Genomic DNA, 12,353 nt, shown 5'->3' on the forward strand with positions numbered 1-12,353 from the left:
GGTTAGTCTCTCTCTCTCTCTCTCTCTCTCTCTCTCTCTCTCTCTCTCTCTCTCTCTCTCTCTCTCTCTCTCTCTCTCTCTCTCTCTCTCTCTCTCTCTCTCAAACTTGGACAAACTCTGATCAGAGTTGACGCTGATAACCGTTAGTGCGCTATCTTAGTATCCTTAACTAGCGTGCTAACAGCTTTATATAATAGTGTGTCGACGCGTTAGCTAGTCCCGTAATGGTAATCATTGGGTGTGATTAGCTTAGATGGCATCTTGCGAGGACGAGACGGCTAAAGCGACCAGAAGCTATTTGTGAAGAGGAAGAAAAGAGGCTGCGAGATTATTACATGGAGGTGCGTGAAGTAAGGAGGTAAGTCTCTCTCTCTCTGTCTCTCTCTCTCTCGCTTCTCTCTCTCTCTCTCTCTCTCTCTCTCTCTCTCTCTCTCTCTCTCTCTCTCTCTCTCTCTCTCTCTCTCTCTCTCTCTCTACTACACAATGAAACAAACTCATGACACGTTTTGACGAGCGGGAGGTAACCATTAGTGAGCCAGCTAAGCTTAGCGTCCCGGTGTTAGCTAATACTTGTCAGTGAACTTGACCGTTTTTTTTTAGCCAAAGCTGAATTTGAGGCCATTAAGAGAAAAAATCAGTTAATGTCAAAATTAAAGCTTTGAGATACATGAACTACTGTTAGAAAGATCTCCTGCTTACGTTATAGCTGTTAGATAGCTACCCTTAAGATAGCTAGGTTTAGTTAGCTACTATCGGTTAACATTTGTTGTTAAAATAACTAAGTTTAGCTTCCATAGCTGTCGGTTATATTATGTTGCTATGGTTAGTTAGCTGTCTACTATAATGTTTTAGTCTTTAGTTTTAAACAATCGATTGATTTATCTTGTTGAAATGTCATGAGATATTCCAATATTTGATTAACGTTAAACCAATATTGATATACAGTATATGATCGTGAGCGTATACCCATGACAAAGGCATTGAGAAAAACTATATAAAAAAATTAGCATTCTTTTACACTGATGGTCTCGTTTGCTGTTACATGTCATTTATGATCATCAGAGGAGAAATGAGACTTTCAGAAATATTTTAAAGTTACCGAGTCGGAGCACCTGGATCTTTTTAGACTTACAGGATCAACAACAGATGCCGAAAAATTAACTGTGAAAATGGACTGAGGTCTGATATGTGACTAGTAGTGTGTTTGTTTGGACAGCAGATGGCGCTGCTGCATCAGCAATGAACTGACACTCAACCATACAACACAGCACTCAGACAGACAGAGAGCAATCAGGGAGACACGCTGGGCGATTTCTCTTATTATTCGAATTATAAATTAAACCGCCTTTACACATTCACATTGATCAATGACTGATGATGGACTTTTTTTTTCAGACTTTATTTACATTTTTAGCAGGGCATTTATAGTTGGCCTTACTAAAGAAAACATCAAATACATAAACATGGGGAGACAATATCAAAGCGATATCAAACATAGGAAAGAAAAAAAAGATGATAGAAATGTAGTCTGGACGTGTAGTTGTATTGATCATCTCTGCGCACTGTGCTTATCCTCCGGCCCCGGGGTTTTTGTGTAGTAGAAATGTCTAGAAGGTTCGATGGATGAAACGGAGCGAGGACATGGCGCTGTTAGTGAAGAGGAGGAACGGAGGCTGCCGCGAGGAAGATGTTTACTACAGGAGGTAAGTTAAGTTAGTGGATCGGCGTTGGTCTCTCTCTTACTCACTGGGACAAGCTCAGGTAACGGCTGATAACAGTTAGTGAGCTAGCTTAGCGTCCCGGTGTTAGCTAATACTTTTCAGTGAACTTGACCGTTTTTTAGCGACAGCTGAATTTTACGCCATTAAGAGAAAAAAGCAGTTAATGTCAAAATAAAAGCTTTGAGATACATGAACTACTGTTAGAAAGATCTCCTGCTTACGTTATAGCTGTTTGATAACTACTCTTAAGATAACTAGGTTTAGTTAGCTACTTATCTGTCTGTTAACATCTGTTGTTAAGATAACTAAGGTTAGCTACCATAGCTGTCTGTTATATTCTGTTGCTAAGGTTAGTTAGCTGTCAACTATAATGTCTTAGTCTTTAGTTTTAAACAATTGATTGATTTATCTTGATTAAATGTCATGATGAGATATTCCAATATTTGACCAAAACACTTTTTAATTTTATATTCAACCCGGTGAACCAAAGGAAATGATCATTAACACATCTTTTTTAACAGCACCTGTGAGCACCTCACACACAAACAAAAAGTTTGAGATGAGCTGAGCTTGGAAAGTGGATCAGCTGATATCTGTCGGGAGGGATCAGTAAGCTGAACCTGAAGTTGAACAGCACTGAGCTGGCTTCAATCAATGTGTGATGGTGGAAATAGGGTAAGGGTCTTTTTTTACTTTTTCTTTTTTTTCAACAATCGGCCTACACTGCTATGGTAAGTGTTATGTCATTGGTAGTAGACTTTTTTAAGAAACAGAGCACTATGAATGAATGAATACTTTATTCCGGACTCAAAGTTCCACATAAAAAGACAATACAAATGCATGACAACACAAATTAAAATACATACAAGCATCGATTCCAATGTTTCCACAGCCCAGAGGAGAACCCTGTATCACTCTGTTTAGTGTCAGTGACTGAGGGCTGCAGTTATTACTTTGTTTTTTGACTCTAGAAGTCGACACATAAATGTATACATTAAATTCCTCAACACAGCATGAAAGGTGGGGACATTACTAGTCACAAACAAGGAGCTAGCACTAGTCCACCTGGGAAGCTTAAGGAGGATCCTAAACGCATCGTTATACGCTACCTGTAACTTTTTCAGTTTTGCTGTTCTATATTTACACCAGAGGTGAGCTGTGTAAACACTATGTAAACAGAATAATAATCCAAAAAAAGACAAATACAATAGAATAAATCACTATGTGCTATTTGGAAATGCTCATGGTAGACTTTATTATAAGATATATCATGTGTACAGCACCTATCAACAAATTAATGCAACCAATTTTTCAGTTGACTTTAAAACGAGACAATACAGGCGTGTTCAATACACTGCATGTAAAAGGCAGAAACACTTATTACTTTTACATTAATTCACAAATGCGTTCAAATGTTTTTGTCAGAAATGTACATGTAAATGTGTTTTTTGTGTCAAAAACATTTACAAAGTCAATAACAGAGTGTCATCAGTAGCATGGGGCGAAAACTCCCAAAGAGCTTAATGTGTCAGCAAGTCGTTTCCCATCAAGAATTGTTGTTGAGCATCCAGAGCAAGTAGGATAAAAATTAACCATCATGCAGTGTGCTGATAATATGCCTATCAAAACTGCACGGGTCCACACAAGATTGGCTCACCCCAATCAAGCCTAAAAAGACATGCACGTGTACACACACACACACACACACACACACACACACACACACACACACACACACACACACACACACACACACACACACACACACACACACACACACACACACACAGGTAAACACATGATTTCCTGTAAATGGAGCTGGGCGGAGCAACAGGGACCAGGTAACCGTGCTACATTAGAACAGGGAGGGAACCCTGTCAGTGAAAGTATTCAAACGGGTCAGACTCCATTTTGAGTCGACAGAGCAGAGAGGAAAGATGGAAGCTGCAGACTGAGGCAGGGTGAGTGTTATTAAGACATTTTACTATGTTACTGTCACAGTCTCTGAGTATTTTTTTTCTCCCTGTGAACTGTATATAAAAGTAATGTGGAAAAGTTATTTAGTTTGAGATAGATAGATAGATAGATAGATAGATAGATAGATAGATAGATAGATAGATAGATAGATAGATAGATAGATAGATAGATAGATAGATAGATAGATAGATAGATAGATAGATAGATAGATAGATAGAACATAATTTAAACAAAGATGAGATAATGTTCCAACATTTACGCCAAAACCCATTTTAATTAAACCTGTTGAAGCAAAGGGAGATGATCATTAAACCATCATGTTAAAAAGTTGATCTGGGTGAGCACTACACACAGACAAACACACCCACGGTTGCACCAGTGCACCTGAAATGTATTACGTCATATTACATTTAATATTGGTTGTTAGTGCTGCAGGCCGGTGAGTAAAACAAACAAACATGGATGCCGACAGCCAAGCCGTCGCTGAACTGTGGCGGAAAACAATCGCAGCTTCTGCTATATGGGGATATTTAGGATTAGTTGAACAGATACAAGAACTGTTTAAAGCTTGGAAAGTTATAGATATCCCTGTTCTCTCAGTCTGACTCCCGAACAAACCTGTTTTACTTCTTTATGTTTTGAGTTCACAGTCATTGTTTACCGTTTCACCTCAGATTGGCTGAAGTCCAAAAGGAGTGTTAACATGGAGGAAGAGGACAGATCAGTGTCTCCAGTCCCCAGCTGTCTGTCTATGAAGAGTGACTGGTCCAGAGTGTCTCCTCCAGTCTTCAGTAATAAACCTCGACCCTCAGACACAAAGTAAGTGAACTGGTACAAACTCCTTTAGCTACTAAAAAATTGTTTGTGGCCGTAAACCATTTTAAAATCTGAAAATATTACAATCTGCATTAAATTATCTTGATCCACTTCCTCAATTCATATGCAGCAATAACCCAGATAGGAAGAGAGGCGGAGCCTCATTATGAGAGACTCTGTCAGGATAAGGAATGAACCTGTTAAATATTAACATATTGCTGTGCTGTAGCCTCCTGAACACTCCTACTTTCTGTGTCCATGCTTTGTAAAAAACAATCTAATCTTTTCATGTTCTCAGTACTACATTCCTTTTAAACCTAGTCGAAATTACTTTTTAAACTACATTTTATTAACATTTCTTTGTGTAATTGCTGAATGAACTTTGTGACACAAAGAGAAATATTTTGTGCCATCTTCCTTGTAGTATCTAAAAGTATGTATCTAATCTAACATTCTATAACGTTTAACCTCCTAATGATCTAAAGCTGCAGCAGTTTGTGTATTTAGAGCTTCCTGAATGGATTTGTCATCAGATAATTTATCAAGGATTCACATGATATGAATAATTATTAAAAATAATAAGACATCTTTATGTTTGCAGGTTTCAGTACCAGAGACAGAGAGCAGAGTCTCCAGTCCCCAGCTGTCTGTCTATGAAGAGTGACTGGTCCAGAGTGTCTCCTCCAGTCTTCAGTAATGAACCTCGACCCTCAGACACAAAGTAAGTGAACTGGTACAAACTAATTTAGCTGCTAACATTTTGTTGTGGCTCGATGTTGTTTTGTGCCCCCAACAAAGCCTTACAGGCAGCGTTGCCTGGAAGGCTTTGTTGGGGCACAAAACACTTAACACCTTTGTTGTGGCTGTAAACCAAATTTAAATCCCCAAAAAGTAGATATTACATTCTGCATTAACTCAGCTTGATATAGCATACGCAGCTGTTGCTCTAACCCAGAGAGGAAGAGAGACGGAGCCTTATCACGAGTCACTCAGTTTGTCACTGTGAGAGACTCCAGTCTGCAGTGTAGTTCATACACTGAACTGATGAACCAGAGACTTATGGAGTAACATGAGGCTTCATGATCAGAGAATTGTTCACTGACCAGGCGAGTGCAGTAGGGGAGAGTGGCCTAAGTTGTGCCACTTTTTACTCAAAGTGATTTTAAAGTGAGGCCTTGACAGTTATGTCTCCAACTCAAATATGTACATATATCCCTAGCAATAAAAACTTTGGATCTGGAATAGACTGTTGAAGAAATATAGCTTTCAGAAAAAAAGTTGTCTTGTGGCACAACTTGCCCCCGGTGTGGTGTAAGTTGTGCCATTGGAGAGAATACCATGGGGCAAATTGTGCCATTGATATATATCTCATAAACTGTAACGCAAGACAAATCCATTAGACAATCACTTATTTAAGGTGTATTTAAAGTAAATAAAGTAAATAGTTGACAAAGATTGAAGGACAATTTTCTTAAACAAGGCCTAGCAGATCTTATGGTTTTACCTGCAAAGCTCACAATGACAAAGTCACCATCATCATCTTTCTGGCCATCTGAACTCTCATCAATGGTGTCGTTAAGTGGAATGGAGATGTCACTCTCTTCTGAGCTACTGTAGACAATCACTTTCTTTTGGTGACCAGCGTATATAGCCATGCCAATGGCACAACTCTCAGAAATTTACTTTGCACTAGCTGCTCCGACCTTGTAGAACCAACTGCCACCTGGCATATGCGATTCCCCCTCCATTTCTGCCTTTAAATCAAGGTTCAAAACCCATATGTACACCCTGTTTTTTCCTCCCCATTAACTATCTTACCTCTGCACTACTATCTTTGTTTGTTTGTGGATGTCTGGGCTTTATGTCTTTTATTTTTGGTTATTGTTATTTTACCTTCATTGTTTACCTACTGAATGCACTATGTTCAGCACTTTGGACGGTGCAAACTGTTATAAATGTGCTTTTATAAATACATTTTACTTACTTACTTACTTATAACTCACCCCAGGCCCTCTGGCACAAATCACCCCAACCCTAGAATTTTGGATAGTAAGCATGATGCAGCAGTTTAGGGCTGACATCGTGCTAACTGTATAGACTCAAAGTGTAGCATAATAAAGCACTAAGACATGTGTCAAATGTTTTCAAACGTGTCTATAATTGTTCAGACACAATAATCAAAAAAAAAACCTTGATCATGGACATTTTACTTTGTTTTTTGAGCTTAAATGTGCTTATATCTTATTCCATGTTTCCCCCTTCTTTACAGGATGAGTCAAATGGATGGCTCTTCTTAGATATGTGGTCACATTTCCAATTTCTTCTATGGTTTTCTAGAAACAAGGGGTGGCACAACTTCCCCACCGGCACAACTTAGGCCACTCTCCCCTATATGTAAACATTTATCTACTTTAAAAAAAAATTGGCACATTTAATGCTTTATTTATAGTGCAGTGAGACAGATGAAATGGGGCAGAGAGGGGAATGACATGCAGGGAACCGACCACGGGTCGGATTCGAACCTGGTCTGCTGCGAGGACTGAGCCTCATGGGGGTGGGGTGGGGGGGGGGGGGGGGGGGTGCTCTAACCACTACACCTCGAGCGCCCCCATATGTTTTTATTAATTGTTTTCTTTAATACCTGGACTTACAGGGTGCTGTAGCCCCTGAGCACTCCTACCTTCTGTATCCATGCTATGTGCATAAACATTCTTTGCCTGTTTTTAATACTATATACAGTTTAACTTTTTAAATTATATTTTATTGTCATTTCTTAATGTAGTTGTTGAATAAACTTAGAGACACAAAGAGAAATGTTTTGTGTCATCTTCCTCTTAGTATCTGAGACAGCTGTTAGTCATATAGAAAAGTGTTTGTCTAAACTAAGATGCTAGAAAAGTTAAACCTCCTTATTATCTACAGCTGCAGCAGTTTGTGTATTTAGAGCTTCCTGAATGAATTTGTTCTCAGAGAATTTATCAAGGATTCACATGATATGAATAATTATTAAAAATAATAAAAGATCTTGGTGTTTGCAGGGTTCAGTACCAGAGACAGAGAGCAGAGTCTCCAGTCCCCAGCTGTCTGTCTATGAAGAGTGACTGGTCTTTACCTGAACCTCCATACTTCAGTAATGAACCTCGACCCTCAGACACAAAGTAAGTGAACGCAGCTGTCGCTCAAACCCAGAGAGGAAGAGAGAAAGAAAATAAGATAGTGGGCATAGTATCCATCCAACCCTCTCCCTTTCTATCCTCTACAGCAGAGAAAGGCAGCATTGAGAAAGAAAAATAGATACATATAAAAGAGCATATAAACATTTAAAAAAGGTAACATGGGTACTGGTTTTCAATAAGCAAGTAAAAAGGTACAAAGACAGGCTAGGCTGATATTAGAAACCCTCGTAAAATAGAAGATGAGAGAGTGGGACCAATATTATTTAGGTATAGATCCTAGATAGAGAATCTAATCTTTTCATGTTTTCAATATAACAATTATTTTAAATCTTATTGCAATTACCTTTTAAACTGTATTTAATTAGCAATTATCTGTGTAATTACTGAATACACTTTATGACACAGAAATACATCTTCCTCTTAGTATCTGAGGCAGCTGTTGGTCACTTAGGAAAGTGTTTTTCTAAACTAATGGCCTCTGCACACATCCTACCTCTACTGCGCGTCTACCTCGCGTCTGCGTCTGACTTTTTGTCACTGAACGTGTAATCAACCTATAGCGGGCACACATCCAACCTCAGACGCACTGCTGATGCGCGTCGGAGGCACGTCTGCAGCGACGCTCCCCTTTATCTCAGGAGGCTCGCCTGTTTTTTTCTGAGAGCCGCGCGTCTCTCTCGGGTCTCTCTGCTTTAACTGATAGAGAAATACTCTGCTGAGAGTCATATTGACTTCATACCGGCAGCTTTCACAGTAGTTTCACCATTTCCTGGTGTGTCCCTTTCAAAATAAAACTTCCAACAAGCGAAAATGTGGCGCACGGATTACTGTCCAGACTCAATGTTAGACTCAATATAAATCATATGCATCATAAATTACACGAAAGAACTTCATTTTTAATGGGAATTATCTATGAAAACACTATGTAGAAAGATAGGGCTTTTAGAAGCAGCGCTGCAGCAGCAGCAGCTGCTGAGACGTTCCATGTGTGTCCGAGAAAAGTCAGAGAGACGCAGCAGTAAGGTAAGGCGACGCGTTCCAGAGGTAGACGCAGGATGTGTGCACAGGCCGTAAGATGCTACAAAAACGTTTAAGCTCCCAATTATCCACAGCGGCAGCAGGTTGTGTATTTAGAGCTTCCTGAACGGCTTTGTCATCAGAGAATTTATCAAGTATTCACATGATATGAATACTCTAATTATTAAAACTAATAAAATATCTTGGTGTTTGCAGAGTTCAGTACCAGAGACAGAGAGCAGTGTCTCCAGTCCCCAGCTGTCTGTCTATGAAGAGTGACTGGTCTTTACCTGAACCTCCATACTTCAGTAATGAACCTGGACCCTCAGACACAAAGTAAGTGAACGCAGCTGTTGCTCAAACCCAGAGAGGAAGAGAGAAAGAAAATAAGATAGTGGGCATAGTATCCATCCACCCCTCTCCCTTTATATCCTCTACAGCAGAAAAAGGCAGCATTGAGAAAGAAAAATAGATACATATAAAAGAGCATATACACATTTAAAAAGGTAACATGGGTACTGGTTTTCAATAAGCAAGTAAAAAGGTACAAAGACAGGCTAGGCTGATATTAGAAAGCCTCGTAAAATAGAAGATGAGAGAGTGGGACCAATATTATTTAGGTATAGATCCTAGATAGAGAATCTAATCAGTTCATGTTTTCAATATTACATTCCTTTTAAATCTTATTGAAATGTCAGCTGTTGGTCACTTAAGTGTTTGTCTAAAATAAGATTCTATAAATGTTAAACCTCCTTATTGTCTACAGCGGCAGCAAGTTGTATATTCAGAGCTTCCAGAATGGCTTTGTCTTCAGATAATTTATCAAGGATTCACATGATATAAATAATTATTAAAAATAATAATAAAATATCTTTGTGTTTGCAGAGTTCAGTACCAGAGACAGAGAGCAGCGTCTCCAGTCCCCAGCTGTCTGTCTATGAAGAGTGACTGGTCTTTACCTATACCTCCAGACTTCAGTAATGAACCTCGACCCTCAGACACAAAGTAAGTGAACGCAGTTGTCGCTCAAACCCAGAGAGGAAGAGAGAAAGAAATTAAGATAGTGGGCATAGTATCCATCCACCCTCTCCCTTTCTATCCTCTACAGCAGAGAAAGGCAGCATTGAGAAAGAAAAGTAGATAAATATAAAAGAGCATATAAGCAAGTAAAAAGGTTACATCGGTACTTCAATAAGCAAGTAAAAAGGTACAAAGACAGGCTAGGCTGATATATGAAACCCTCGTAAAATAGAAGATGAGAGAGTGGGACCAATATTATTTAGGTATAGATCCTAGATAGAGAATCTAATCTTTTCATGTTTTCAATATTGCATTCCTTTTAAATCTTCCGGAATGGCTTTGTCTTCAGATAATGTATCATGGATTCACATGATATAAATAATTATTAAAAATAATAATAAAATATCTTTGTGTTTGCAGAGTTCAGTACCAGAGACAGAGAGCAGCGTCTCCAGTCCCCAGCTGTCTGTCTATGAAGAGTGACTGGTCTTTACCTATACCTCCATACTTCAGTAATGAACCTGGACCCTTAAACACAAAGTAAGAAACAAAGAAAAAAGAACAGTGGGCATAGTATCGATCCATCTTTCCTGCCTTCCTATCCTCACAGCAGAGAAAGGCAGCATCGAGAAAGAAAATAGACGAATATAAAGGAGCTTATAGACAATAAGGTTACATGGGTACTGGTTTAACAGATAGGCCCAATTTAGGAAATTCTCGTAAAAATAGAAGATAAGCAGTGTTTCTCCCAGAAAATGTCTTAGTCAAGGTGGTCACTGCCCAGGTTCATGGGAGGCACTGCAACATTTTTGCCGGTATTTTGCTCAAAGATGCCAATGCACAGTAAAGAAATAAACAACTGCTTATTTGAATACAAAAATACAACAGACACTGACCTCACAGTTGAGTTGTGCAATTTTGTTTGCTATGTGCAGGTACAAATTTTGTGCAAACATGCAGACAGTACAAAGCACAATTAAAGAAAACTTCTACTGTTTTGGTGCAATACCATGCAGACATACTAAATACAATTAATGGACCATACACTTAACATGTGTATGCACATCAAATTGCAAATTCAACTTTTTAAAGTTCCTTGTTGGATGGGGGCTGTTGTGCGATTATTGTGGACAATAGGCCTACTGTGATGCGATAGCCTATAATTCATTAATTGTTATTATTAGCCTACTTGCTTGGTTTCTTTTTAAATACAGAGGTTATTGGTCGTTTTGAAACATGTATTTCCCAATTCATATAAAAATAAAGCAGCATTAAAAATTCAGAAATTGAATAATCTTGGCCTACACTAGCAGGCTGTTTGAAAAATAACTCAATAGTTGAAATAATAAATACAATGTGTTTTCCCCTTAAAATGACTAATTGCATTTCAAAGACAGTAACAGTGTGGCACTTCTGTAAACTTACTGAAACTTGCCTGGGACATCACTCTCATGCATTCATCAAACTTTTCTCTGCGCTGTCTGAGCTGTTAGATAGGTTGTGTTGCCACGGTGATGTGGAGTCTTAAACTGTTCTAGCTTTGCAGAGCACTTCTTTCTGTTCAGCTAAATATCCCCATAGAACCGCACTGCGTTTATTATCGCCACCAGTTAAATGTCGGTTTGCTTCTGCTCGTTTAACTCTCCCGAGTGCATGCCGTAGTCGCGCGCGCAAAGCCGCAGACACAGAGCAGCAGAAAGATAGAGAAACGCTTGGAGACACATGCACACATCGCGCTTGCTAGTACATTAATTGTAGCTAGGTGAGTCAATCTAGGAAAAAAAAGGGCTTAACCCCAAAAAAATTGATACAAAAGGTTTTTCAATGGATTCCAGTAGTATTTGGTGTGCTGAATAACATACTAAAAGTCTACCAAAATCTACCCCCCAGAAAGCCCTCATTTCCAAGATGGCGGCCGAAATGGCGGCCGGGAGCTTGAAATGGCTATATCTCAAATTGAAAAAATGTTGCAAAGGAATTTTCAACTGATTTTGGTACCTCTGGACATGCTTACAAACATACTAAAAATCTAGGAAAATACACCTTCCGGAAAGGCTTAATTTTCAAGATGGCGTCCAAAATGGTGGCCGGCCAAGCTTAAAATGGCTATATATCTCAATAGAAAAAGATTATTCGAATGATTTTTAACTTGATTCTGGTACCTGCAAATATGCTTATGAACATACTAACAATCTAGGAAAATATACCTCCCAGAAAGGCTTCATTTTCATAATGGCGTCCAAAATGGCGGCCGGGAGCGTAGAATGGCTATATCTCAAATGGAAAATGTTACAAAAGAATGTCAACTGATTCTGGTACCTCTATACATTAAGAAAGTGCGACAAATCTAGGTAAATATAACTGCTAGAAAGGCATCATTTTCAAAATGACTGCCTGTAAGCTTACATTGGTTAAATGGTTCAAATTGGTTACTATTCAAACTAGAAAGGTGGTGTTGTTGTTGAATAACATAAATGCCACACTTATTGTGGTCTTTATTCATCATCATCTTCGGGCTCCTCTGGAAGAAACTTGTTAAGTGGATTGTCACATTCCTTAAGTTGACATGGTCCACAGACAGTAGTACAAGGTAGTCCATATTTTCTGCAAGAACAGCGGAGTGTCT

The 12,353-nt window shown here is 38.9% G+C and overlaps 1 protein-coding gene across 13 annotated transcripts in view; it reads left to right on the forward strand.

Annotated features, from left to right (window-relative positions):
- Positions 1-12,353, forward strand: part of LOC307267615 (uncharacterized protein) — a 275,732-nt gene that overhangs the window by 229,969 nt on the left and 33,410 nt on the right. For 4 of the 13 annotated variants that reach the window (XM_080049981.1, XM_080049979.1, XM_080049980.1 and 1 more), the window contains 4 exons: positions 7,553-7,672; positions 8,924-9,043; positions 9,593-9,712; positions 10,148-10,267. The exons of 1 other annotated variant lie outside the window; for it this stretch is intronic. In XM_080049981.1, coding sequence (XP_079906107.1) covers positions 7,553-7,672; positions 8,924-9,043; positions 9,593-9,712; positions 10,148-10,267 — 480 coding nt within the window. Of the gene's footprint in view, positions 1-3,645; positions 3,683-4,372; positions 4,518-5,115; positions 5,236-7,552; positions 7,673-8,923; positions 9,044-9,592; positions 9,713-10,147; positions 10,268-12,353 lie in introns of those variants that run through there. 8 more of the 13 variants (XM_080049983.1, XM_080049977.1, XM_080049982.1 and 5 more) reach the window with 7 other exon arrangements.

This window comes from Ammodytes marinus (genome assembly GCF_949987685.1).
Source record: "Ammodytes marinus genome assembly, chromosome: 21".
Classification (NCBI taxonomy): domain Eukaryota; kingdom Metazoa; phylum Chordata; class Actinopteri; order Uranoscopiformes; family Ammodytidae; genus Ammodytes; species Ammodytes marinus.